This window comes from Lampetra planeri, chromosome 47 (assembly GCF_965212315.1).
Source record: "Lampetra planeri chromosome 47, kcLamPlan1.2.h2, whole genome shotgun sequence".
Classification (NCBI taxonomy): domain Eukaryota; kingdom Metazoa; phylum Chordata; class Hyperoartia; order Petromyzontiformes; family Petromyzontidae; genus Lampetra; species Lampetra planeri.
This window is the reverse complement of record NC_136153.1, coordinates 5,987,693-6,008,737: the sequence shown is the minus strand read 5'-3', so window position 1 is coordinate 6,008,737 and position 21,045 is coordinate 5,987,693. Positions and strand designations below refer to the sequence as shown.

The 21,045-nt window shown below is 49.8% G+C and overlaps 1 protein-coding gene across 2 annotated transcripts in view; it reads right to left on the bottom strand.

Moving 5' to 3' along the window:
• LOC144733540 (rho guanine nucleotide exchange factor TIAM1-like) overlaps window positions 1–21,045 on the bottom strand; it is a 112,546-nt gene that overhangs the window by 19,521 nt on the left and 71,980 nt on the right. For both annotated transcript variants that reach the window (XM_078615508.1, XM_078615509.1), the window contains exons 15-16: window positions 3,163–3,309; window positions 1,512–1,580 (exon numbers count right to left, since the gene is read on the bottom strand). In XM_078615508.1, coding sequence (XP_078471634.1) covers window positions 1,512–1,580; window positions 3,163–3,309 — 216 coding nt within the window. The remainder of the gene's footprint in view (window positions 1–1,511; window positions 1,581–3,162; window positions 3,310–21,045) is intronic.

Here is a 21,045-nt window from a genome sequence, read left to right as displayed (position 1 = left end):
GTAATCAGACGTTCTGGGAAAGGACATCAAACTAAACACAAGAGCTCTACTGCACCACCCACATCTGAGAGGCGCTGGAGCCGGGACTGATTACACATCAGTTACGGCGCTCACAATAATAACACAACGTAACATTACTGTCGGGTCTAAATGTGAAAAGAATCTTATCAGGATGGTTCTGCCTAGTTAAAGAGTATATAAGCCCATACCATTAAGATGTTTTTTGGGAAAATATTTTACAGACCTTGGGTTGGTAGTGTTCGTGCTTAGACTGTGCAGGCAAGGCCATAAAGAAGGCTGTCTCTGGTGTAGGCCAATCAGTTTCAAAGACAATGCAGATATTACGAGAGCATATTTGTTTGCACGTTTTGCCACAGGTACTGTGCGTGGCTAATGCAGACTTGATGTCTTGCAAAAGGTTTCTATTTGGCGTTTGGACATCTTAACACCTCCCTGTTTCACATTTCCAGAAAGGGCAAAACCTATTCTTATTATTGCACAGCATGCTTGGGCAGCCGGTCCATTTGTACCGTGCCATCGTAACGGGGTGGGGGGGGGGGGAGAAATGTCAGGGGATTTTAATGCACCGCGTGTAACCGTGGCGGTGCACATTCTCGTCAGGCTTGGCAACAAAAAAGTTCAGAAGCGTTCACGCCAACATTTTTTTACAAAACAAGAGGACAACCTTATATTGTTGGGTCTTTCGGTAAAGTCACGTAGATAGGTTCAAAGAAAATAACAAAAAATAACAAAAACGACGTTTCGATCGCAACACAAGCGGTCGTCTTCAGGAAAAGGGGGGTTAACTTCCAAGGCAAACTGTTTATAAGGGTTTGAAATGGGCGTAGCCCAAATGTCAGCAGCCAATGACAATGTAAGTGGTGGGCAGCCCAACCCGACGGTGGCTGGTTTTCCACCAATCAAAGGGCTGCCAGGTGAAAATTTGCAAGTTAATGAGAGATTAGCATGTTAATGGCAGATCGCAGAACCGCAAACCTCGTAATTTTTTGTTATTTTTATTTGAAACCTATCTACGTGACTTTACCAAAAGACCCAAGAAGATGAATTCCTGCAGTCACGAAAGCTTGAAGTCAAGAGGACAACCTTCAAACCCAGTTTGCGCCGATGTAGCCGGCATGTTTGAAACGTTGGTGCGCAGCGTGCAATGTTTACGTGATCAAATGCTTAATTAGCTGCAGCTAGCCCATCAGTGCTTAAATGTCGAGCAACTTTAAAGCGCACTTGAATAATACATGAATAAAAACCACCAACGGAATAAATTTCACATCAAAAGTTGTTCGGAATATAAATTTCAGTCCACCTTGTTTACCGCCATTTCATTTGAAGAGAAAGATCAGAGGCATTTTCATACGCAGCTGACAAACAAACGCTGTTTGAGGAGAACATTTTTTGTTCAGTGCACAAGGTACAGCTGATTAAGTAGATTCCAGTATTTCGTGTGTACACTCCGGAAAAGGCGCATGTTTGCGTTGCCAATATATTCCACTCGCCTGATCTGGCGAGAGAAAGGCTTCTTTCTGCAGCGGCTCCACGTATATCTCTTGCAATGTGCAGAGATCCTGAAAAACAAAGACGACCACGCAGAATGAGGAGGGGGGGGGGGGCGTGTGACTTACGGCATTGCAGGCAGGGCCTACAGACCCACCAAATGTTCCCAACGCTTCACGTGACAAACGGATACCGCTAGGAATTGATACCGGTCTGGAAATGGCAGCCTGCACCTTTCCATCCAAGGGGATTTTCTTTTTATCAACCTCATCTGTGAGATATGTCTGCACACTGGGTTAACCGAGCCAGTTGCGTGCACGGCCTACCAACCGGTGTACTCAGGGTTTTTTTAAACGAGCGCAAAGTGTCCACGCGTGACGAAGCTCGCCATGTTTAAGAAAAGACAAATTAGATGGGAGTTGTGATTTTGGTGATTGCATGTAACGGGCGCTCTGCGTGGCAGATTTTTGTCAGAAAGGCGAAACATGTTCAACAAAAATAAATGTACATGACGTGACAATCGCGTCTTAGGGTCAACTGCCACCAAACACCGCTGCCCAAAAAAGATTAGAAAAAATAGACGAGAATTTAACAATGGCAGCCACAGTGTTGGACACGAGTCGGAGGGACATGCATTATTTAGTTCGCTCGCAATGAAATACCACACCTGCTGCGGCTTCCGTAAAGATCACGTGTAAACACGGAAAATTTAAAAAAAGCGAGGACAAGGGTTAACACCGATCCGCTGCATTTTTAAACAGTCGCTGACACCGCACGAAGCTTCGCAGGGAATAAAGAACAAAAATGTGTTATGAATAAAAAATGTAAACTGAAGGGATGGCCGTTTCGTTATGTGACAGCAGACAACTACGAGAGCGCTGACACGGGCAAGTGAACAAACGTTCAGGGCATGTCATCCGCTGACACCGTTATCATAAAGGCCCCCCTCCCTAAGCGGTACGGAGGGTAGGAGAGATACGATAGCGAGACTGCGGTATATTGTACGATATGAGATCCACGACCATCGAATTTTTACATCAGTTCTTAAAAAAAATGTTATATCGTGATAAGCGAGGCTTAAAAAAAATCCTTAAATATTTTATCACCCGACAAAATGTTTATCGCATAAACAAACTTAATATCTAAACTTGTAAATAAATAGCCATTATCCATTCAATGTCTTCTTTGCAAAAGTTTTCGGCAGTAATAGCTGGCATGGTGCTCATATGGTATCATCATTTGAGTCAAATTCATTTATGAATAATTTCTTGCGTAACTGACAGCATGTGCATTATAAGGGTTATATATTATTAAATTACCATTAGTTAAACATGTACTGACATTGGTTGAACTTGCAGTTGAACAACTCTATGAAATCCTTACTTTAAGTGCAGTGAATCACAAAAACCAATATCACAATAATCGTCATGTCGTAAAGAAATGTGTCCGAGAGAATGGCAGACAAGCAGACGGAGTAATGAAATCAGATCGTGAGAGTTGTTGGGCAGCTTGGGGAGGGGCCTTCATCCAGCAGTGGTTGACGACGACGATGATGATTATTGCATCATGAAAAATTCTATCGTGGCAAACCGCGCGGTGCATATCGCTGTGCGTCCACTTGGACGCTGGGGCGGGGGGCGGGGGGGCCCTCACCTTCACGTAGGACCTCTCAGTCTCCACCAGCTCCAGGATGACCTTGCGCAGTTTGTCGGCCTCCGTCAGCTGGCGCGACAGCGGTCGCGCCGCCACCTCGGCCGGCTCCATCGCCGATCGGCAGAACACGGCCGCTGTCTCGACGCTCTGCACGCGCCCGATGGACGAGGTAACGGCGATAACATCAACGACAACAAGCGCAGCCAGACGCCCCCCCCGCCCCTCGTTAGCGCCTTAATTGGCGTGCAAATGTCCTTTGGTTCGCGACGTTAATGGGAGCGTTTAGCGACACGCGTTCGCAGCAACAGTCCGCGGTGACTCCGCACGTCCGTTCCGTCTGTGCGAATACGGGTGAAGAGTTGCGGCAGTTTAATGTTTGTGTGATGATAAAGATCTGTGCCATCTCTCCATCTCCGTATATACACAGACACGTACAGATACACGTACGTGACGCCAGAGATTGGCTCGTGTGCAGAAGCAAAATGGATTGTCCCATCACAAGATTGTGAAGGATGGCAATCGGGAGGCCTTATTCCAGCAGCGGATAGATCATGGCCGATGATGGCAATGATCATATGGAGGGGGCAGCAGTGGTGCAGTGGTTAGTCCACTGTGATGTGAACACGGCAGCCTAAGTTGCATTTCCCGGCTGTGGCTAACATCAGTGGAGAGTTATACTGGTAGGAACCTCCTAGTTACACCAGCCCACAGGGGATTATTGTGTCCGTCCGTCCTGCATCCAAAAATGGCAGGAGTGGGGCTGGGTGGAGAGGGGAGGTGGCTGGGTGCGGAGGGTGGGGAGGGGCTGGGTGGGGAGGGGCTAGGTGGGGAGTGGAGGGTGGGGGAGGGGCTGGATGGGGAGGGGTGGGGATGGGTGGGGACTGGGTGGGGAGGGGCTGGTCACCCCGTGGTGCCCTTAAACGTTTAACCTACTCACGCCGGCTTGTGCCCGCCCTCACAGTCGGGCATATTTGCGGAATACACCACGCCGCCGTTGACCCTGGCCATTGACCGAGCAATCCAACGTTCCTACCAGCTCCCTCCGCAGGAATTTGTTATCTGTACGGATATTTGACTAACCTACACTAACCAGCGTGGTCAAGTACGGTCAAACAACCGTCATTACCAACGCGACATGGGGACGCCTTCATCCAGCAGTGGACTGACATATCCTTTATTCAAATTATTTGACAATTATGACAAAAGTCAAAACGTTTACATTGCTAACCAACATGAAGTTAGACTCCACACTCAGGTCAACGTATGTAAGGATAGGAACACTAATATAACCATGGAGGTTGTCGCGGTTGTCCTGCATAAGCTCTCCAATGTGTTTGCGGGTTGTACGGCACGATGTCCGACGTTTCGCTCCACGTGCAAGGAGCCTCTTCAGGAACTAAACAACAAGTGCTCACACCCTGAAAACACATCAGCGGGCATGACTGATGTAGTTTAAAATCTCGAAGCAAAATAAATGCGTGCGAGTTGAAGTAGATAACACATAAACACACATAAACAACATACCGTCAGAAAAATCGTTTTACTGCCGCTCACACAAGCCTAGGCGTTAAACGCGTGAACCGAATTTAATTCACTTCCATCTCCTCATATTTTCCCTTCTCAAAGTCACGGCGGGAACAGCTGCACCCTCAAGGCGTGCGATACGCCGAGCTCGGCCTCAAAACGCAATCACCAAGTCACAGCCGCTGGGATTCCCCCAAAATAAATGAGCAAACGGCCGCGGCTCTGGAAGGCAAGCGCAGCGTGTACCATCATGGCTCAGCATCGCAAGGCACACTGTGGTGGGGACACTAAATCGGGGGCATCGCAGGCCACGCGCTCAGCCAGTGGAAAAGCTCCCCACCCCATCCCTCATGTAATGGCCGTCCACTGCAATCACCCGCAAGAGACATTTCCAAGTGAATTCTCAGTGCGAAACACAAAAAAAAAACAATTTCACCACGGTTCACCCTTCGCACCACTGCACAGGCACTGGAGCAGTAGAACGGCACGTAAATTGTCTTTGGATTTCCAATTATCCCAGCGAAGCACATGCCACCTGACAATTACATTTTTATTTTAAAGCCGACAAAAGCTCTCCGGTCTAAAGGTTTTCCGAATGTACGTTGCCTCGCAGGGCAACAAGTGAGCCGCCACGTCAGAGGTCGCAAACGGCCGGGTACGGGTACGAGTAGGCCGTGAGTCACTGGTGAGCAACCGTTTGTCACTCATTTCGGGTAGGGTACGGGTAGGGAACGGGTACCTGTACCCGGCCGGGTACGGGTACGGGTACCCATTTACGATCCTGGTGCGGCCGGGTACGGGTAAGGAATCAAAACCCGTTTGCGATCTCTGCGCCACGTGTGTTAATGGCGCAAGTCCCCCTTGCGCGAGCAGCAGCAACGGCAGCAGCAGCGGCACACGGTCTTGCAGCCGGGCTAGGCAGCAGGTGCAGAAACGGACACGGCAAATAAAGTGCTTCTCTTCCCCTCATTAAAACGCGAAGCTTTAAGAAACAGCGGTGCGCGCAGCGGGCCGTCAATTAACTTTGAAGCGGCCGGACCGCTGCTCAAGAGGATTCCCTGCACGCGTGCCCCCCCCCCCCCCCCGTCGCGAAACACGAGGCACAACGAGAGGGAGAGATGTCGGCCGACGCGAAAAAAAACAACAGCAGCCCCGTAAGTCACGTGCAGGCGATGGGCCGTACACACACACACACAGTGCGCACTCGCACGCGCAATTCGCACCGAGAGCACCGCACGGCAAATGCTTTGCCCAGCGGTCGCAAAAGGTAAAGGGTGCAGCCCCCGCAATGGCTTGGCTTACACTACTGCTGGAGGAAGGGCCTCCACTACAGGAAGCTCTACAGCCCCATTATTGAACGGTTTTATTTAATATAATCTGTTTGTCATGGTCAAATCTTGTAATCTAAATTTATTCTACTTCCTGTTGTCCAATCAATTTGAAATGTTGCACACGTACGCAGATCCGGTGACAATGCATGCCTGTATCAAAATCGGCATGAATTAATCAATTAATTGGCTTCTTTCAAGCAATTAACATTTTAGTATGGACGCCTTATTAATTATATATTTTTGTGTAGCTCAAAAACGCCGCGGTCCCTAAACCGTGGAATCGCCTCGCACAAAAAGCAGGCGCATCGTGTCTCAGGCGCTCCCGCTCCGTGTGAACGAGTAGTACATTGAAGATTAATCTATAAAATAACCAATTATTTCAAGTAAGCGTTGATGTGGGAGCAGGCGCCGCATCATTGGCGTACTTCTCGAGGGTGAGTTAAACGAAGTTGTAAATAAAACCGTTGTTTAAAAAAAAAACTTTTTTTAAGGAGTTTATTTAGAGGTCTACTGAGAGGACTCACACTTTACCCCACCGCGCGGCACGTGCGGGCCTGCTAACTGCGGTGAACCCATTCACACCGCTGGGTAGACAGAGGCTGTGGGAGAGGGGAGGTGGCAAGGAACTTGCGGAATCGAACCGGTGACCTCTGGATCGCGGAGTCCAGCGCACGACATCAGGAGTGCAACAACAAAAAATATCCGCACATATGCCCGATTATGGATTTTTAACGGAAGCCACCTGTTCCGAGTACAATTGCGAAGCACGAAGCATGCAGTATCGAGATGAGGAGGAGATAATCAATGATTTGAAACTCACCCCGCCGTGCTGGAAAATAACATTGCTGTCCGACGCCCGACAGCTGATATTAAATGCGTGACCACAAAGGACTCGTGAAGGTCACTGTGATCAGGACTGGAAGCCGTCACAGGCACACCGTCTCTTCGGTGGCAGCGTGCTAACAATGCGGCGGCGTGCGCTTATCGCTGCGATCCCTCATCGTGATGCAGCGGCGACACACGCTACCCCCCACCACCACCGTCACACCTCATTACCCACAATACAATCAACAAATCTTTCAAAAACCGCAAACGCAACACCCTCGCATTTGTCAATTAAGACCCGTGTCTCCAATATTTTGCTAATAATGAACTTGTCATCAATTACATTTCCCCTTCATTCGCGCTTCGTCCAATATTTTCCCGCAACACAATTTACCCACGCCGAGTAGCTCCGTGCGGCTCCTCACCAGGCACAGCAGCTGCTGCAGGGAGTCGCAACGAGCCGACTGCAGCCGTCGATCCTGCCTTCCCGACTTCGCTTTCTGCTTGTCTCTGCCGAACGCCGGCATTTCGCGAACGGCCGGCCGCAGCGACCGCGGGAGGGGACGTCGAAGTTTCCCGGACGCAGCGGACGGTGATCGCCGCCAAATAAATAAACAAGCATCGCGGCGCGCACCGGCCGAGACCAGCCCCGGTGCGCTGCCGAGACCGGATGCGGCGGTGACGCGCAGCCAATCTGGCAGCCCCGTGCTCGGTGGCACACGGGAGACCTCCGTTACCGGCACCCAAATTAAATGAAGTGGAGGTCGACCGGGCTACTCGCCCCCCCCCCGCCCCATTCCCAGCCGCCGCGCTCCCCCCATCTCAGCACAACGAGCACCAGAGACATCGCGTGCCTGGATCGGTGCTCGCGCGCGCAAACAAGTGTGGCGCACATGCGCGCGCACACGCATACAGGCGCACACGCATGTTTATGCTAAGTTAAAATGACACCGCTTCATCGATTGCTTTTGATTGAGTGAGGGTAAGAACGTGGTCATTTTTTTCCTTTCTCTCGACAACCGGAAATGAAGATTTACGTATCGGCCAACTCAGGTGTATTAACTCCTCATATGTACACTCGGCATCCAAATATACAAATATATAAAAGGATTTAATTAAATATTTGATGATAAAGCATTCAAGGTCAATCTGATGTTTTCTTTAATTTCTGATGTTTTCTTTAATGTTAAACTATTCGTTAATGCCACTTGAATAATATATGCGACTGAAAAACAGTGCATTTTACAGGATTTCTCAACAGCACACAATTTACATATGATATAACTCGAAATGCCGAACAATGCTGCATTTATCAACAGCACTTTAGGAACGTGCATTCTGTGAAATCGCAACACACTGCCAAACATGCCACTGAAAATGTATTGCCCCAAAACGAACCGTTACGTATCCTGGAGGCAATGAAAGTACAGCCACGGGTTCTACCCATGCTCCATCAAAACTGGAAAATAATATCCCCGTGGAGATAGAAGAATTAAATAACCCGGAAAACTCTCGTCTTCTCGGTCACCTTGTGAGGCCCTCCCCCCCCTCAAGTCCGCTTCGCTTCATCACAGCGGACGCCACACCCGAACTGGCACAAATTCCAAACTCTCCTTGCCGACGTACAAAGTGGACTCGTAATGGTCGGGCGGAAGCAAAACGGACGGCTCCGTCGGCAGTGGCGGCCGGTGGCACTGGCACAAGGCTGCCTGGCAGGGGAAACACTCAGGCGCACTTTATCTAAATTTGTGGGGGGCTCGCGAGCGCTCCGTGCCGCCTGGTCACTCTGCTTAAGTACATAAACTTATTTCCAATCGCATCTGCTCGGCAGAATTCGATTGCGTGCCAGATGTAATTGCTTTAGGTGCGCGCAAGTTACATTTGGCGAGTAACGTGTGCATCTTTCGCACTATTTAAGATACCATTATCCCTCAGGGCTCTGCTGCCAAATCCATAAATGCTTGGTTGTGGAAAATGTAATAAGATTTGCGTGGTGTCTGTGCAGTAAAAGCAATTTCTGACCAGTTAATATGACCGGGATAAAACAGTCGTGCGGCGTTCATGCACTGCGCCGTGAACCTGGCAGCCAGAGTTTGAATCTTGGCCACAACAAACGTCAGTGGCAGGTAATGTCCTAACCAGTTCTGGGCCTCTCATACCACTTCGCGAACCCACACTAACCAGCGTGGCGAAATATGGTCAAACAAAACCATCATGGCTGATACGGCATAGAGAGGCAGACGTCAACAGTGGATTGACAAAGGAGTGTAAATTATTATAAATTGCATATTATAAATTAAGCCAGGTTCTATTAGACTGAAGCGTTAACGTTAAGTAAAAACTTAACATGGTATTTTCCTTCCAATGTACAATTTTTAGTTGGTGTCATCGACTGAACTAAAATAATATCAGTAAAATGTTGCAAACAATATATGTTGGGAAAAGTCCATAACTTGCAAACTTGAGGCATAAGACAAAAGCAAGACAAGTGTTGATGCAAGTAAATTAGCACGATGCAACATAAGTTGGAAATAATCCATTACTCGCAAAATGGAGGGATAAGCCCAAAGCAATTACAGTGTTGACGTGTTTGGTAAAAACACAGCGCAAAGACAAATTAAGCAGTCAGCCAGGGTCAAGGTCACGCCGGCTACATCGCACCCACGGCCACGGCCGTCAGACGGCGAATGTAGCTGCAGCCCTCGCGACAGCGAGGCCTCGGTGGCACACCTCCACCTCGCGTAAACACCTCCATGTCCATGGCCTTCGGAAGGCCGCGTGCACGCGACACGACGACAATAGCTTATAAAAAATTACACCTGATAAATAGTTCGCTGCTCGCGGCTCCCAGAAGCCCTACGCTAATGCCGCATTCGGGGAGAGGAGGACATCGCGAGCCGCCGACCTTATAACGCCGTATGATGCGACAGCGAGGAAAACATTACATGGGACACATCGTACCGACCGCGTGCGTTTTGGGCAGAAGTCGCCACGAGAAGGGATGATGGCCGATGGACGAGACTGGTGATGGAATGACAGCGAGGGGAGAGGATGCACGCGGCACCGCTGCAAGAGGCAGAGCGATGAGATCACCTCACGTCCAGGAGCGAGACGTGACACTGCAGGACTGTGAGGGATGGCGACGGCGTGGCGAAGCCTTCATCCAGTGGTGGAAAGGCCATGGTGCCCATGATAATGATTATGATAAATCCATTGTTAAGGCGATGATGGGGGTTCTATTTGAACAGTCTGTGGCTCTGGGAAGAAGCCGTGTGTGAGAAATGGGACAATGCGGGAGAGGAGTACACCACAAAGGTCAGGATGTCAAAGGCTGATGACAATATGACCGGGTGGAAACAAAGGACCCATGCCAAATATGGATAGAAAGACCCTAAGCAAACGTTTTAACACTGGAGATACTGAACCGCCGGTCAACATCTCGTATGACACCTGAGCAAGTATCCGAGACAAGTGTCAGCGTCAGGTCTGAAGCTGTGGTTGCAGAGCGCCGCGTTATAAATAAACTCGTGAAAAATATCTTCCAAGATCATTTACATCGCCCCCCCCCCCCCAAAACACTCTGTACACGACGGGCCAAAAAACACAATGAGGGCCACCGAGGGAAAATGTTTGACAAATAGTACAATTGAATGGAACGAAGGCCAAATGCTCCTCACCCCGATAAAATACTTTGTGTGAGGCTCAATCGAGGTCACATGCACTGCAGCACGCTGGCATTTGCAGCAATTTGCATGCGCATTGTTGAATGCGACACGAAGGGCGTTTGAATGCACGCTCACAGACAGGTCTTCACTTCATGCATCACAAAACGTGTTTGTTATCCCTTCGTTAATTAACCTTTGTGACCGGCATTGAACCATATAGGAGGCCACCACGCCAGTGCGTGCACGCGCACTGGCTGAGGTCAGAAGCCATTACTTGCCATTCAGGAAAACGGAACATGTTTAGAGAAATAGAAAAGCAGTCACTTTTTGTTTCGCATTATGTAGCCATCAATCTGCGCAGGCCCCCAAGTCATCATTTTATGATTCAAGAATTTATTTTTTGACAAATCGACGGGAAGCCATTTTTTTTCACGTTTTCTATTATTTTTGCCCAACAAGCAACGGCTGTCGGATGACGATTTGCCCAAATGAGGTTCCAATGGAGCTGCGAAAATGTTTCACTTTTACCGCATCCCACACCCACAAATTTGCGGGAAACCCTTGTTTTTGGCAGACGGCCGCGTCAATCGGGGAAAGCCTGAGAAGCGTCTGCTCGTGACCGCATTTGCCCACGCGAGTCACCGAGTGCCGTCGAGGGCTTCTGTAAAAAAGAGCGACGCCACCACGTTGCCTGCCCCTGGGCAGGAGCGACTCGTCACGACCTGCGTGCAAGGGTGCGGCTCCTTCGAGAGAAGCCCCCCACCCCGCCCTCCGCCAACAATTGCGTTCAGAACCGGTCCACATCGGCGGCGAGCGGCTTCACGCGCACCCAGCCACGGCTAAGACGGTGAGAGCCATCACACGACGGAGAAGGCGCACGCATTTAGCACGCCTTACGAAAGGTCAAGGGAAATGTGCAGGGAGCGCGATGGTGCTTGCTCATTCCACTGCTGGTGGAAGGTCACTCAGAGCCCCTCTAAGAGGGTATTTTGGCCTATCCTTCCACACTGGTCAGACATCTCGATTTAAAGCTTTCGTGACTGCAGGGATTCATCTTCTTGGTTCTTTCGGTAAAATCACGTAAAATGGAAAAAATAAAATAATAAAAATAAAACATAATTAAATAATTCTCACGACGTTTTGGCCACAACGCAAGCAGCCGTCCTCAGGTGAAGAACAGGTCTGTCGAGAAGAATTCATTCAGACTCTGTCTTCTCGACAGACCTGTTCAGACTCTGTCTTCTCGACAGACCTGTTCTTCACCTGAGGACGGCTGCTTGCGTTGTGGCCGAAACGTCGTGAGAATTCTTTTATGATGTTTTATTTTTATTATTTTATTATTTCCATTCTACGTGACTTTACCAAAAGAACCAAGAAGATGGTCAGACATCCTTGAAGAGATGGGATCATCCGCACTTTAGTCCATCACACTTGACCTTGCCGATTAACCAACTGTGGTACGCCCCATTGCTGTTCGTTGGGTGGACAAGGAAGGGTGGAATTTGAGAAACGTGCACATTTGCCTCTCAACTGTCACGCTGGGAGAAATTAACTGGCTATGTGCCAATGCTCAGTATCCATATTGCCATGGCAGCATCCACATTGTCACATTTTTTTTTTATACAAATGTTGCTTTAAAACAAACAACGCCATGTTGGCGTCGTGGCTAATGTCGGCAAAGAAAGATTTAGCACGTAGGCTTTCGCGACAAATATTATCCATTAAACAGGGGGATTTCTCCACAATTATGGCTGTCGCCTGATGAGGCTGGTTGTAATTAACGGCGAAATGTCACAGTACTCGAATTGTAAATGCTGTGGGTTTACTCTCCAACACACCGGTTAGTGCTGAACGAGTAACAGTTTTGTTTACGCGACAACCCATTACTAATTGGCTGTGTCGAGTGGTGGAGGGTTTAACGACACATTTACATCTACGTGACCTTACCCCCCAAAACACCGCTCTATTATGGTAAGGAGGGAGTTTATAGATAGTTAATTATATGCGAAAGGCAAAAACCCGCTGGGCAGCAAGTTGGTCCCTAAACCCAAATGTGATCTCGCGTACCGTTTCAGTGATATATTCCCACGGCTGCAAGGGGATGTTCTCTAAATGCTCCAAGTTATTCCGGTTCCATTTGAACACCGTGTGAAAAGATATTGGGGCAAACAGCCCAACGCAGCGCCCTAATGAAATATGCTTTCTTGCGAAGATAAATTACATTTCGCATTATATTGCGAGGTTAATTTGTTCTTTGGAAAACAGCCTTGCTGTTGGTGGTAGTGCATTGGATTATGTGCTGCAGTAATACACTAAAATTACATTTCTAATGAAGGTGCTCAGTTGACGCTTTACAAAGGCTAAACCACTACATATCGCAAGTCTTCATATTAATTTTCATAATAATCCTGTCTGGAATAATAAAACAATCATTGATCGCTACAGCATTATTGATCTATTTATGCATTTCCGAATGTATCTCGCCTTTAGGAAATTAAATGTTTCCAGGGGCAATCATAAATCAGCGGCTGAGTCGAGGGCAAGCGTTAATATTCATGAGGCTATTTACAATGCTAATTAATACGGAGCTCATCACCTTCAGGTCAATGGCTTTTTGTGCTGCCAACAAAGAGAGAGATTACGATTTGGCCACATTTATTGTTATCTCGCTCTCCCCCACCCCTCCCCCCCCCCGCTGTTCCGCTCAAAATATTAATCGGGGATCACAACGCAAGCCCTGTGTCTTTTTGTATTATTGGTCAGGAGGGCTGGGTAGCTTAGTGGTCATGAGGAGGCTTTGAGAGACCGTTGTCATTCTCAGCCCAGGCTTGGTTTCTTTTTGGTTTCGCCTTTTTTGCAGTTGCTGCTAAATGACATTAATAACGTAAGACTTGTTCGTATTAAAAACACACGTCCATTTCGCTTGAAGAACATTATTAGATACACGAAAACACATTAAGGGGTGGGGCCACAAGCCCACCTGTTGTGGCCATTCAACCCCAAATGTGAACCATATAGTACTCCACTCTAGCCTGCACCCCTTCAACGGAGGAATCGCAAAGCTACCACGAACTCTCTCTCTCCTGCAGTTCCCTCGTGGCTTGCAGGAGACGACATTGGGATTTAGCTCCTGAACAAATTGCCACATCCAAGAATAGACTGTGTCAGAATGACTATCGCAATCGGAATCTTTATTTAGACCACAGGAGGAATCCGATGAGCTATGAAGCGCTTTGTTCACAGATGCCCAGTATGGGCTGGTCAGCAAGTTACAACCGCAAACAACAGAAAAAAACACGCCCAGAGTGCAAAATGTAGAAAATGGGAAGCAAGTCACTAAGTAGTAATATGAATGAATAAATTAATTAATTATACAAGTCCGATTCATCAAGATTTGGGCAAGGCAGCAAACACAACAAAACAGTCCCAGATCACACCGGGATAACAAAGACGACGGCAGGAGAGGTGGCCCAGATTCATGAACATGATGGCAGAAGAATTAATATTGGCGAGGGAGCCGAGTAGCAGGAGGCTAAGCCTGCACTCGGGCGGTGACGTAGCCTTTCGGGAGTCGTCCGTCGCTTGCTGCGGACGTTTCGATTCGACGTTTATTTTGTTGCACGGAAAATCCCAATTCGCGCAGTTACACGGCAAGGGAGATAAATGGTGCGTCGGCGCACAAGAAGAACAACATCAGAGCGATGCGCGCCGAGGAAAATAGGGCAACATCGGAAGGGAAACGCATCGGAGGTGCACGCTAAAATAATACGCAGAGATCAAAAGTGAGCAGAATAAACAAAACAAAGCAACGGGTAACGTTGTACCAAACACAAGGACGAGGTAATGAGCGGTCGGAGAGACGGTGGGAGAACAGCGAGACGAAGCGAACATTGTCGAGCAAATAAGCCACCATCACGGGAACGCGAAACGTAATAGTAATTATAATTACAGCTCATATAGAGGAAGGTGCCTTTCATAAAACCTCAAGCAACAGTGAACGGGCTGGGTACAAGTGCAGCAGCAGGCGAACACTGCATTATGAGCTCAGAGCGATGGTAAGTGGTGGTTTTCTAAGAGGATTCTGCATCTCATGATGACCCAACGGCGATATGACAATTTTGGAATAAATTGGCAACAAAAATAGCGAAAGAGATACGGGATGAAAAGCGGCATTCCGCAGAGGATCGTCTGCGCAGAGGCCCAGCAGCAGCAGCAGCAGCGGCACCAGCGGCGAGCCCTGGCGGGGAGGGAAGGCTATTAACGGCGCCGTTGGCTCTCGTGATACGTGGTGGGGGGGTAGGGGTGCCCGACACAAGACGTCTCACGGTAAATGCTAGCCGTCGGGCAGCCACCCAGCCGAGAGAGAAATAAAACGTACAATTTTGCATCACGGGGTTTAGACGTGCGCACTCGCTATCTGGAGCGATTGAGAGCCGGGGGGGGGGGAGGGGGGGGGGGAAGGGGGGGGGAGTTATGCCCGGGACCCTCGCCGTCCACTTCAAGCGCACCCCACGTGTTCGTTCGTTCACTAAAACGTTTCGGCGAGCGGAATGGGAGGGGGGGGGTGTCGGTTCAGTCAAGGGACAATTTATCTTCGACAGAGGCAGCTTAATCACGGCTGGGTCTCGTCAGCTTGACGGCCGCGTGTGACGTGTTTCAAGTTGAGGCTTATTTTGGTTGGCCAGGACGGGGAAACTCGGATGTGTGGCGTCTCATTTTTTGCAAGAGCGACCCGGGTCACCAAAATGACAAGCGCTAAACAAATCATGTACCAGCGGGTGAAAAAGAAATCAAACCCAAAAAGAAACTCTATCACACGAGCAACGCAAATCGGCTCGGGCAGATTGCCTCCAGTTGATCACGACGCAAATTACAAAAATAAATAAGCTACGGAAACATTAACGTTCAACAGGTGCGGGTTGCCTCGGGGCACAAACTGGCGTTGGTTTTCAGAGCAAGTGCTCGCAGACTAAAACGACGTTTATGTTTTCCCTCCGTGTTTGTGAATACAGCAGTGTTACGGCCCACGAGTTGTTAAAGGACTTTATCATCTTGTTGAAGCACGGTGACTTATTACAACCGTGGCTGAGAGATCATTATCATATCGAAGCGATGGTCTCTGTGGTTTTCCGCATGTGTACAACTTCACAACTGAGTGGAGCCGCGGTGCAGTGGTTAGCGCACAGCGTTACGAACCAGGCAAACCTCAAGTTTGATACCGGCCATGGCTAATATGAGTGGCGAGTGATACCCGAACCGGTCCCAGCCCACCTCCTTTCACCAACCCACATGGACCGACATTGTGAAGTAATTCTTAACAACCCTCATGAGCAAGCCAGCGTGGAGAGGCCTTCATTCAGCAGTGGAATGACAGAAAAACGAAACGTTAAGATTGTATTAATCACAATGCCACATCTACAAAAGCTTACCTACGTACCGATTTAACGGTATATTGCGATAACACTCGTCATTATTGGAAAAAAAACTCGTTCTTACCAATTTGGAGTGGGCACAAGCTGAAGGATTTGGGGTGTTCATCACTGTAATGAGGGCAGAAAAAAAAATGGTGGAACAGAAAACAACACGGCTTCCTAAAAATTACGACTCCCATCTGCAAAAATATAAATCAAACGTCCCGGGAATGGCTTGGCGTGAGGATGGTCCCTGCGCCGTAGTGAAACTGCGGAGAACGCGAGATTTGAATGCACATCACGTTGCCCCCAAAGATATGTAAGTACAGCACAGCCACCACTTCAGGGGCTAACCCAGCCGATCACAGGCGCTTTGAATTCAGCTCGCATGGTTCACACACGTGGCGCCTCGCTCATCTGCGCACGTTTTCTTCTTCTCGGTCGTTTTTTTGCATCCCATTTCCCAGACGCACTTCTCTGGAAAGCAGACCAGGGTGGCACAATTACATCCGAGTCGGGATCAGAATCTTTATTTACACCAGAGAATTGGGACGGAGCTTTCAAAGCTTTTTTTCCACACGTTGACAGTATAGTCCTACGTGCCCATCATCAAGAACTGGGCCGAGACTGCGTGGAGCGGATGCGTTGGCAATCTCTTGCTGTGACCTCTCAGGGTCACGGTACGCCAACGTAAAACAAGGCCGAGGAGCCATCGAAGCCGCACACGGCTGCTCGCAAATGCTTCGCACGCGTCCGCACGGAGTTCTCCCACCGAGAGATACTGCGTCGACTCGCCAGACACATGCTATCGACACGGACATTTAACGTCAAACATGGATTAAGCCACGGTCGCGTTACAATCAAACGTGCTTCGAGAGGAACGTTTCATCACGAGGGCTTTCCCACACTGTCACGAGAAAGGTGAGCGAGGCCGCGCATGACGGTCTCACTTAGAAATCGGACATCCGATTTTTAAATGGAATGTTTCAGTTAATGGAATTCAATGCTCCGGTTCGCTGAATTGCAGAAAAAAATTAATTCAGCGAGCGTGCAAACTGGCGATAACGTCCAATAACAACAGCGCATCCTGAGGTGGCTGGGTGGCGATGAGAGATCAGAGTGCTCAGCTGGAACCGTTCCTATACCTTGGTTTTGAATTGAGGCAGCCACCAGTAATTAAAATGAGGTTATCCGTAACGAGTCCATAAGAGTCTCAGCCGGGTCACCAATAATTTCACGGACAAAACCATCACGTTAAAAATTTGGATCTGCGGTTAATTCAGATTAATTCTAGCCCTGACAAAAAAAGCCACCGGTTTGACAGTCGTGCAATGGACGTTACTCTCTATAGCAGAAAGTACTGCCCCTCCATTGGAGTGTAAGACGAGAGGTCACTGGAAGGAATCTCAACGGTAGCTCTGGTGTATTCACTCGTGCGGGCCATTCTCTAACACGAAGGGTTCCACTGCTTTGCGAGGGATCTGAAGGGATGCTTCCTCTCATCACACGACGACACCGATATCACAATCTGGATAAAATTGGCAGTAAACAACAACAAAACACACCAACAAAACAACAGCAGAACCCAAGGTGACACCAAAAACTCTCAGGTTTCCGCGACTGCACGCCCCAATGCCCCTTGACCCCTCTGGCTCGGGCTGCTTGCAAGTACGGTCGCTGAGCGGAGAGCGCCCTCCCGGGCACGACAACATCCATCCGCTTACGCTCCGAGCCGCGCGCCCAAAGACAGCGCTGTACAACCCGGCTGTGTCACGACGGGTTCGATTCTCTTCGTTTTTTTAAATCTTTAATTGAACAAAGAGCCCCGGGGTACAGAGCACGAGCGGGTAAGGGCAGAGAGGCAGGGTACAGATGTTCCGCGGACGACAAGCCCGAGGCCGGGTGATGGCTCACGGGGCAGGAGAAAGGGACGGTGGGTTGGGTTCGCTGCCCTACTCACGTAAGTGGGGTGTGGGAGGGGGGGGGCAACGAGCTGAACAGCATTGTCACGACGAAACCCACCGCGGTTCCGAGGACAATCGTCTCCGCCGAGGTTCCGTCTCGTAGGAGCAGCAAAAAAAACACACAAAACGAAAATTGTCACCCGTTGGAAAAACTGCAGCCGCCGCGCAAGCCAGGACAGCAAGTGTCAACGCCCCCCCACGGCGTTCCACCGCATCCGGTCTGTGCTGAAGCACACATTAGCAGCTGGATATAAGCACACTGCATTTAATTTCAGTTCTGGTATAAGGAAGACATCCTTGACATTGCACCGGTTAGGGAAAGGAGGCAAATGGCAACTTCTGTTAAGAGCACACTTTGGATGTAAGCACAGCTGCCCTTTGGGGCCTATGAGCCTGTGCCTACACTGTAATTATTGACATGTTTAATTAGCGTAATGTATATCGGTCGCCCTATTTCCAGGGCAGCTTTGAAAACAATCCAATAATCAAGACGAATAGATTTTTCCAGTATTTTTTTCACGGGGCTCTTTTGAAACCGCACCGTAGCTGGCGGTAGTAGTTGCAAATAATCATAAAATACGACGCGAGCAACTCCCAAACCCCACACCCCCCGCCGCTGATGTGGCGCAGGCGAGTAGGGGGGGGGGGGTGCCGATGTTTGGCACGACGACGACCAAATCGCGGTGATGTCTTCCCACCTTGCATTCAAAACGCGGTGAGAAACGCCCGCGGTGGAGGAGCGACGCGCAGCTCGCCGTTGACCGGCTGCCAACGGGTCCGCTCGAAAGAGGAAACGTCGTGCTGGTTGCGTTAAATTAAATGAGACGGAGGAGGCATTTCGTTGTTGAGACGCAGCGACGACGACAACAACAACCAAATCAAGCAAAGTGAATCGACGCGGCAACGAGAATACGGCAGCTACAACCTCATTGCCAAAAGGAGTGACGTCAGTACTGACACAAGGTGATCAATCCAACGTCACAGCCTGGTCAGAACATTCAGTTTGGCCCATTGCAGAATATTCTCGTCGTTACAGCCTTTGCCTTTGACAAGATTTAATAATACCTTACAGCCCTTCATCAATCTACCGTTGGATGAAGGCCTCTTGCACACCGTGTCGGTCGTGGGGGAGCATACTTCACCACGATGCTCAGTGCGGGTTGGTGAAAGGGGTCCAGTAACTGCTGCGGTAGCTGTGGCTGGGAATCGAACTTCAGTTTGCCAGGTTCGTGATGTACTGCGCTCAATGTATTGTGCTCAATGTATTGTGCGTGTATATGCGCATGTGTGTGTTAGCAATGTAGAGTACGGGGGCTTCCATATTCACACGGTAGGGTGATCCAAATAAGAGTGCGTACTCAATGGAATGCACGGTGTAAGTCTTTGCGTGTGCGTGCATGCTTGCAGTGTGGGGAGCCAAGTGTAGGTTTTGTGCGTTGCGCTATGAATCCCGCAACCCGCGTTCAATTCCCGTTCACAGCCAACACTGGTGAGGATTATCTGAATCAGTCCCCGGGCCTCCCCTAGGTCAACTCAGCCTCAAACGAGTACCTGGTGCGGTGTGTAAACATCGCCACTAGGGGGACAAAGACGCACGGGCGTGGTGCTGGCCACCTCGCGTGCCGTGCGGGCCTTCATTACATGCTCGCTAAAAGCACTTGCCCCAACAGCCTGCTAAGGCTATACGGGGGATCTTTGTCTTTGCAGTGAAGCATGCGGTTCGCGCATTCTCCCAGGTTCACACATTACGGTGATTCAAACAAACGCGTGCTTAACGTACCACGTGTGAGTGTGTGTGTCCGCGCGCGCGCGAGTATTTACGTTTGTCCGCATGTCTTTGCGTGCCCGTGCGTTTGCCGCGTGCCGCGTGCTGCTTCCGTTGTCCTCCCGTGTTCGTACGTGAGGGTGGTTCGAATAAAGGTGTGCATGAGCCTGTGCGCGCACGCGCGAGTGTTTGCGCGTGCGTTCTGCGTTTTGTGCGCATGGGTGGAACTTTCACAGTTATCCACACTTCCCACACGCACATCCCCCTCCCTCGGCCGTATCGGTTATCACCCTTCCCAGCATGGGAGCGGTTCCATGTGGGCAAAAAAAAACCCAAACCTAAAGGGGCGGGGGGGGGGATCTGGCAAAATACAAAACCGTGGTAAGCCAGAGTCGAGCGCAACCGGGCTGCTCACCGCAGCGCTCGCACGCTCTCAGAGGTCACGCGGCAGGACAACTGCCGCCCCCCCTCCCCTTCCGAAGAGCCCGTGCACAAACCGACGACGCACAGAGACGTTCTCCGGAACACATCGATGCATTTGCAGTTTCCCTGTTGAGCAACGGGGGGAACAATTTTGCTACTCGGCACCCAATGCTTCCGCTTTTCTCTTGGAGAGCAGAACCGTTCGAGGCGCTCCGAACATTCCCCCATCCTGCCCCCCACGCTGCACTCGGTGCTGTTGGCAGTCCTCGCTACCAACCACGTCCAACCTCCGCTAAAGGAGTGGCACAAAACTGCAGAGCAGTCCCCCCCCCCCACCCCTAACGCTGCCCCCAAGGCCACCACGCCTGGGTAATCTTTCGAATGGTTTCCTGTCTCCATTGAATTATGCTGTGTAAAAAAGAAGCTTGAAACGCTGCGCTTAAAAAAAAGAAATCCCAATTATTATTCAATAACGGCCGTCAGCACCGTGAACGTGGGGGAGCGTGGCTAATCTTGTTACTAATGAACACTTGTCTTCGACGATGCCCACAAACACACGAGAGAGCAGCATTCAACATGAATTGCCGCCAATGCCCGAGTCAAGACGGGGGTCACCCGGACGTTTCACTGCACGTGCAGGACGCGCCGTAATTTCACACCAGCTCGATAAAAACACACAAATCACAAACGTGGGGGGGGGGGGGGGAGGCGGCAGGCAACTATTTTCTTCTTGTCAATCAGATTACGCAGAACCGACCGCAAGTGAAAATTAAAATGACAGAAGCAAAAGCATCGTCGCGAAGAGACTCCGGGGACACGTCTTACCTTCTGATCAATGACGGGGACAACGGTCGCCGCGCTAGGGCCGGCGATGAGCCGCCGTCACGCTCGCCAGCCCGTGCGACAAACGCCGCCCGTCAACCGCAACGGAGGCAGCAGCAGCAGAGACTGAACACGGAGGAGCAGCGCGAGTCC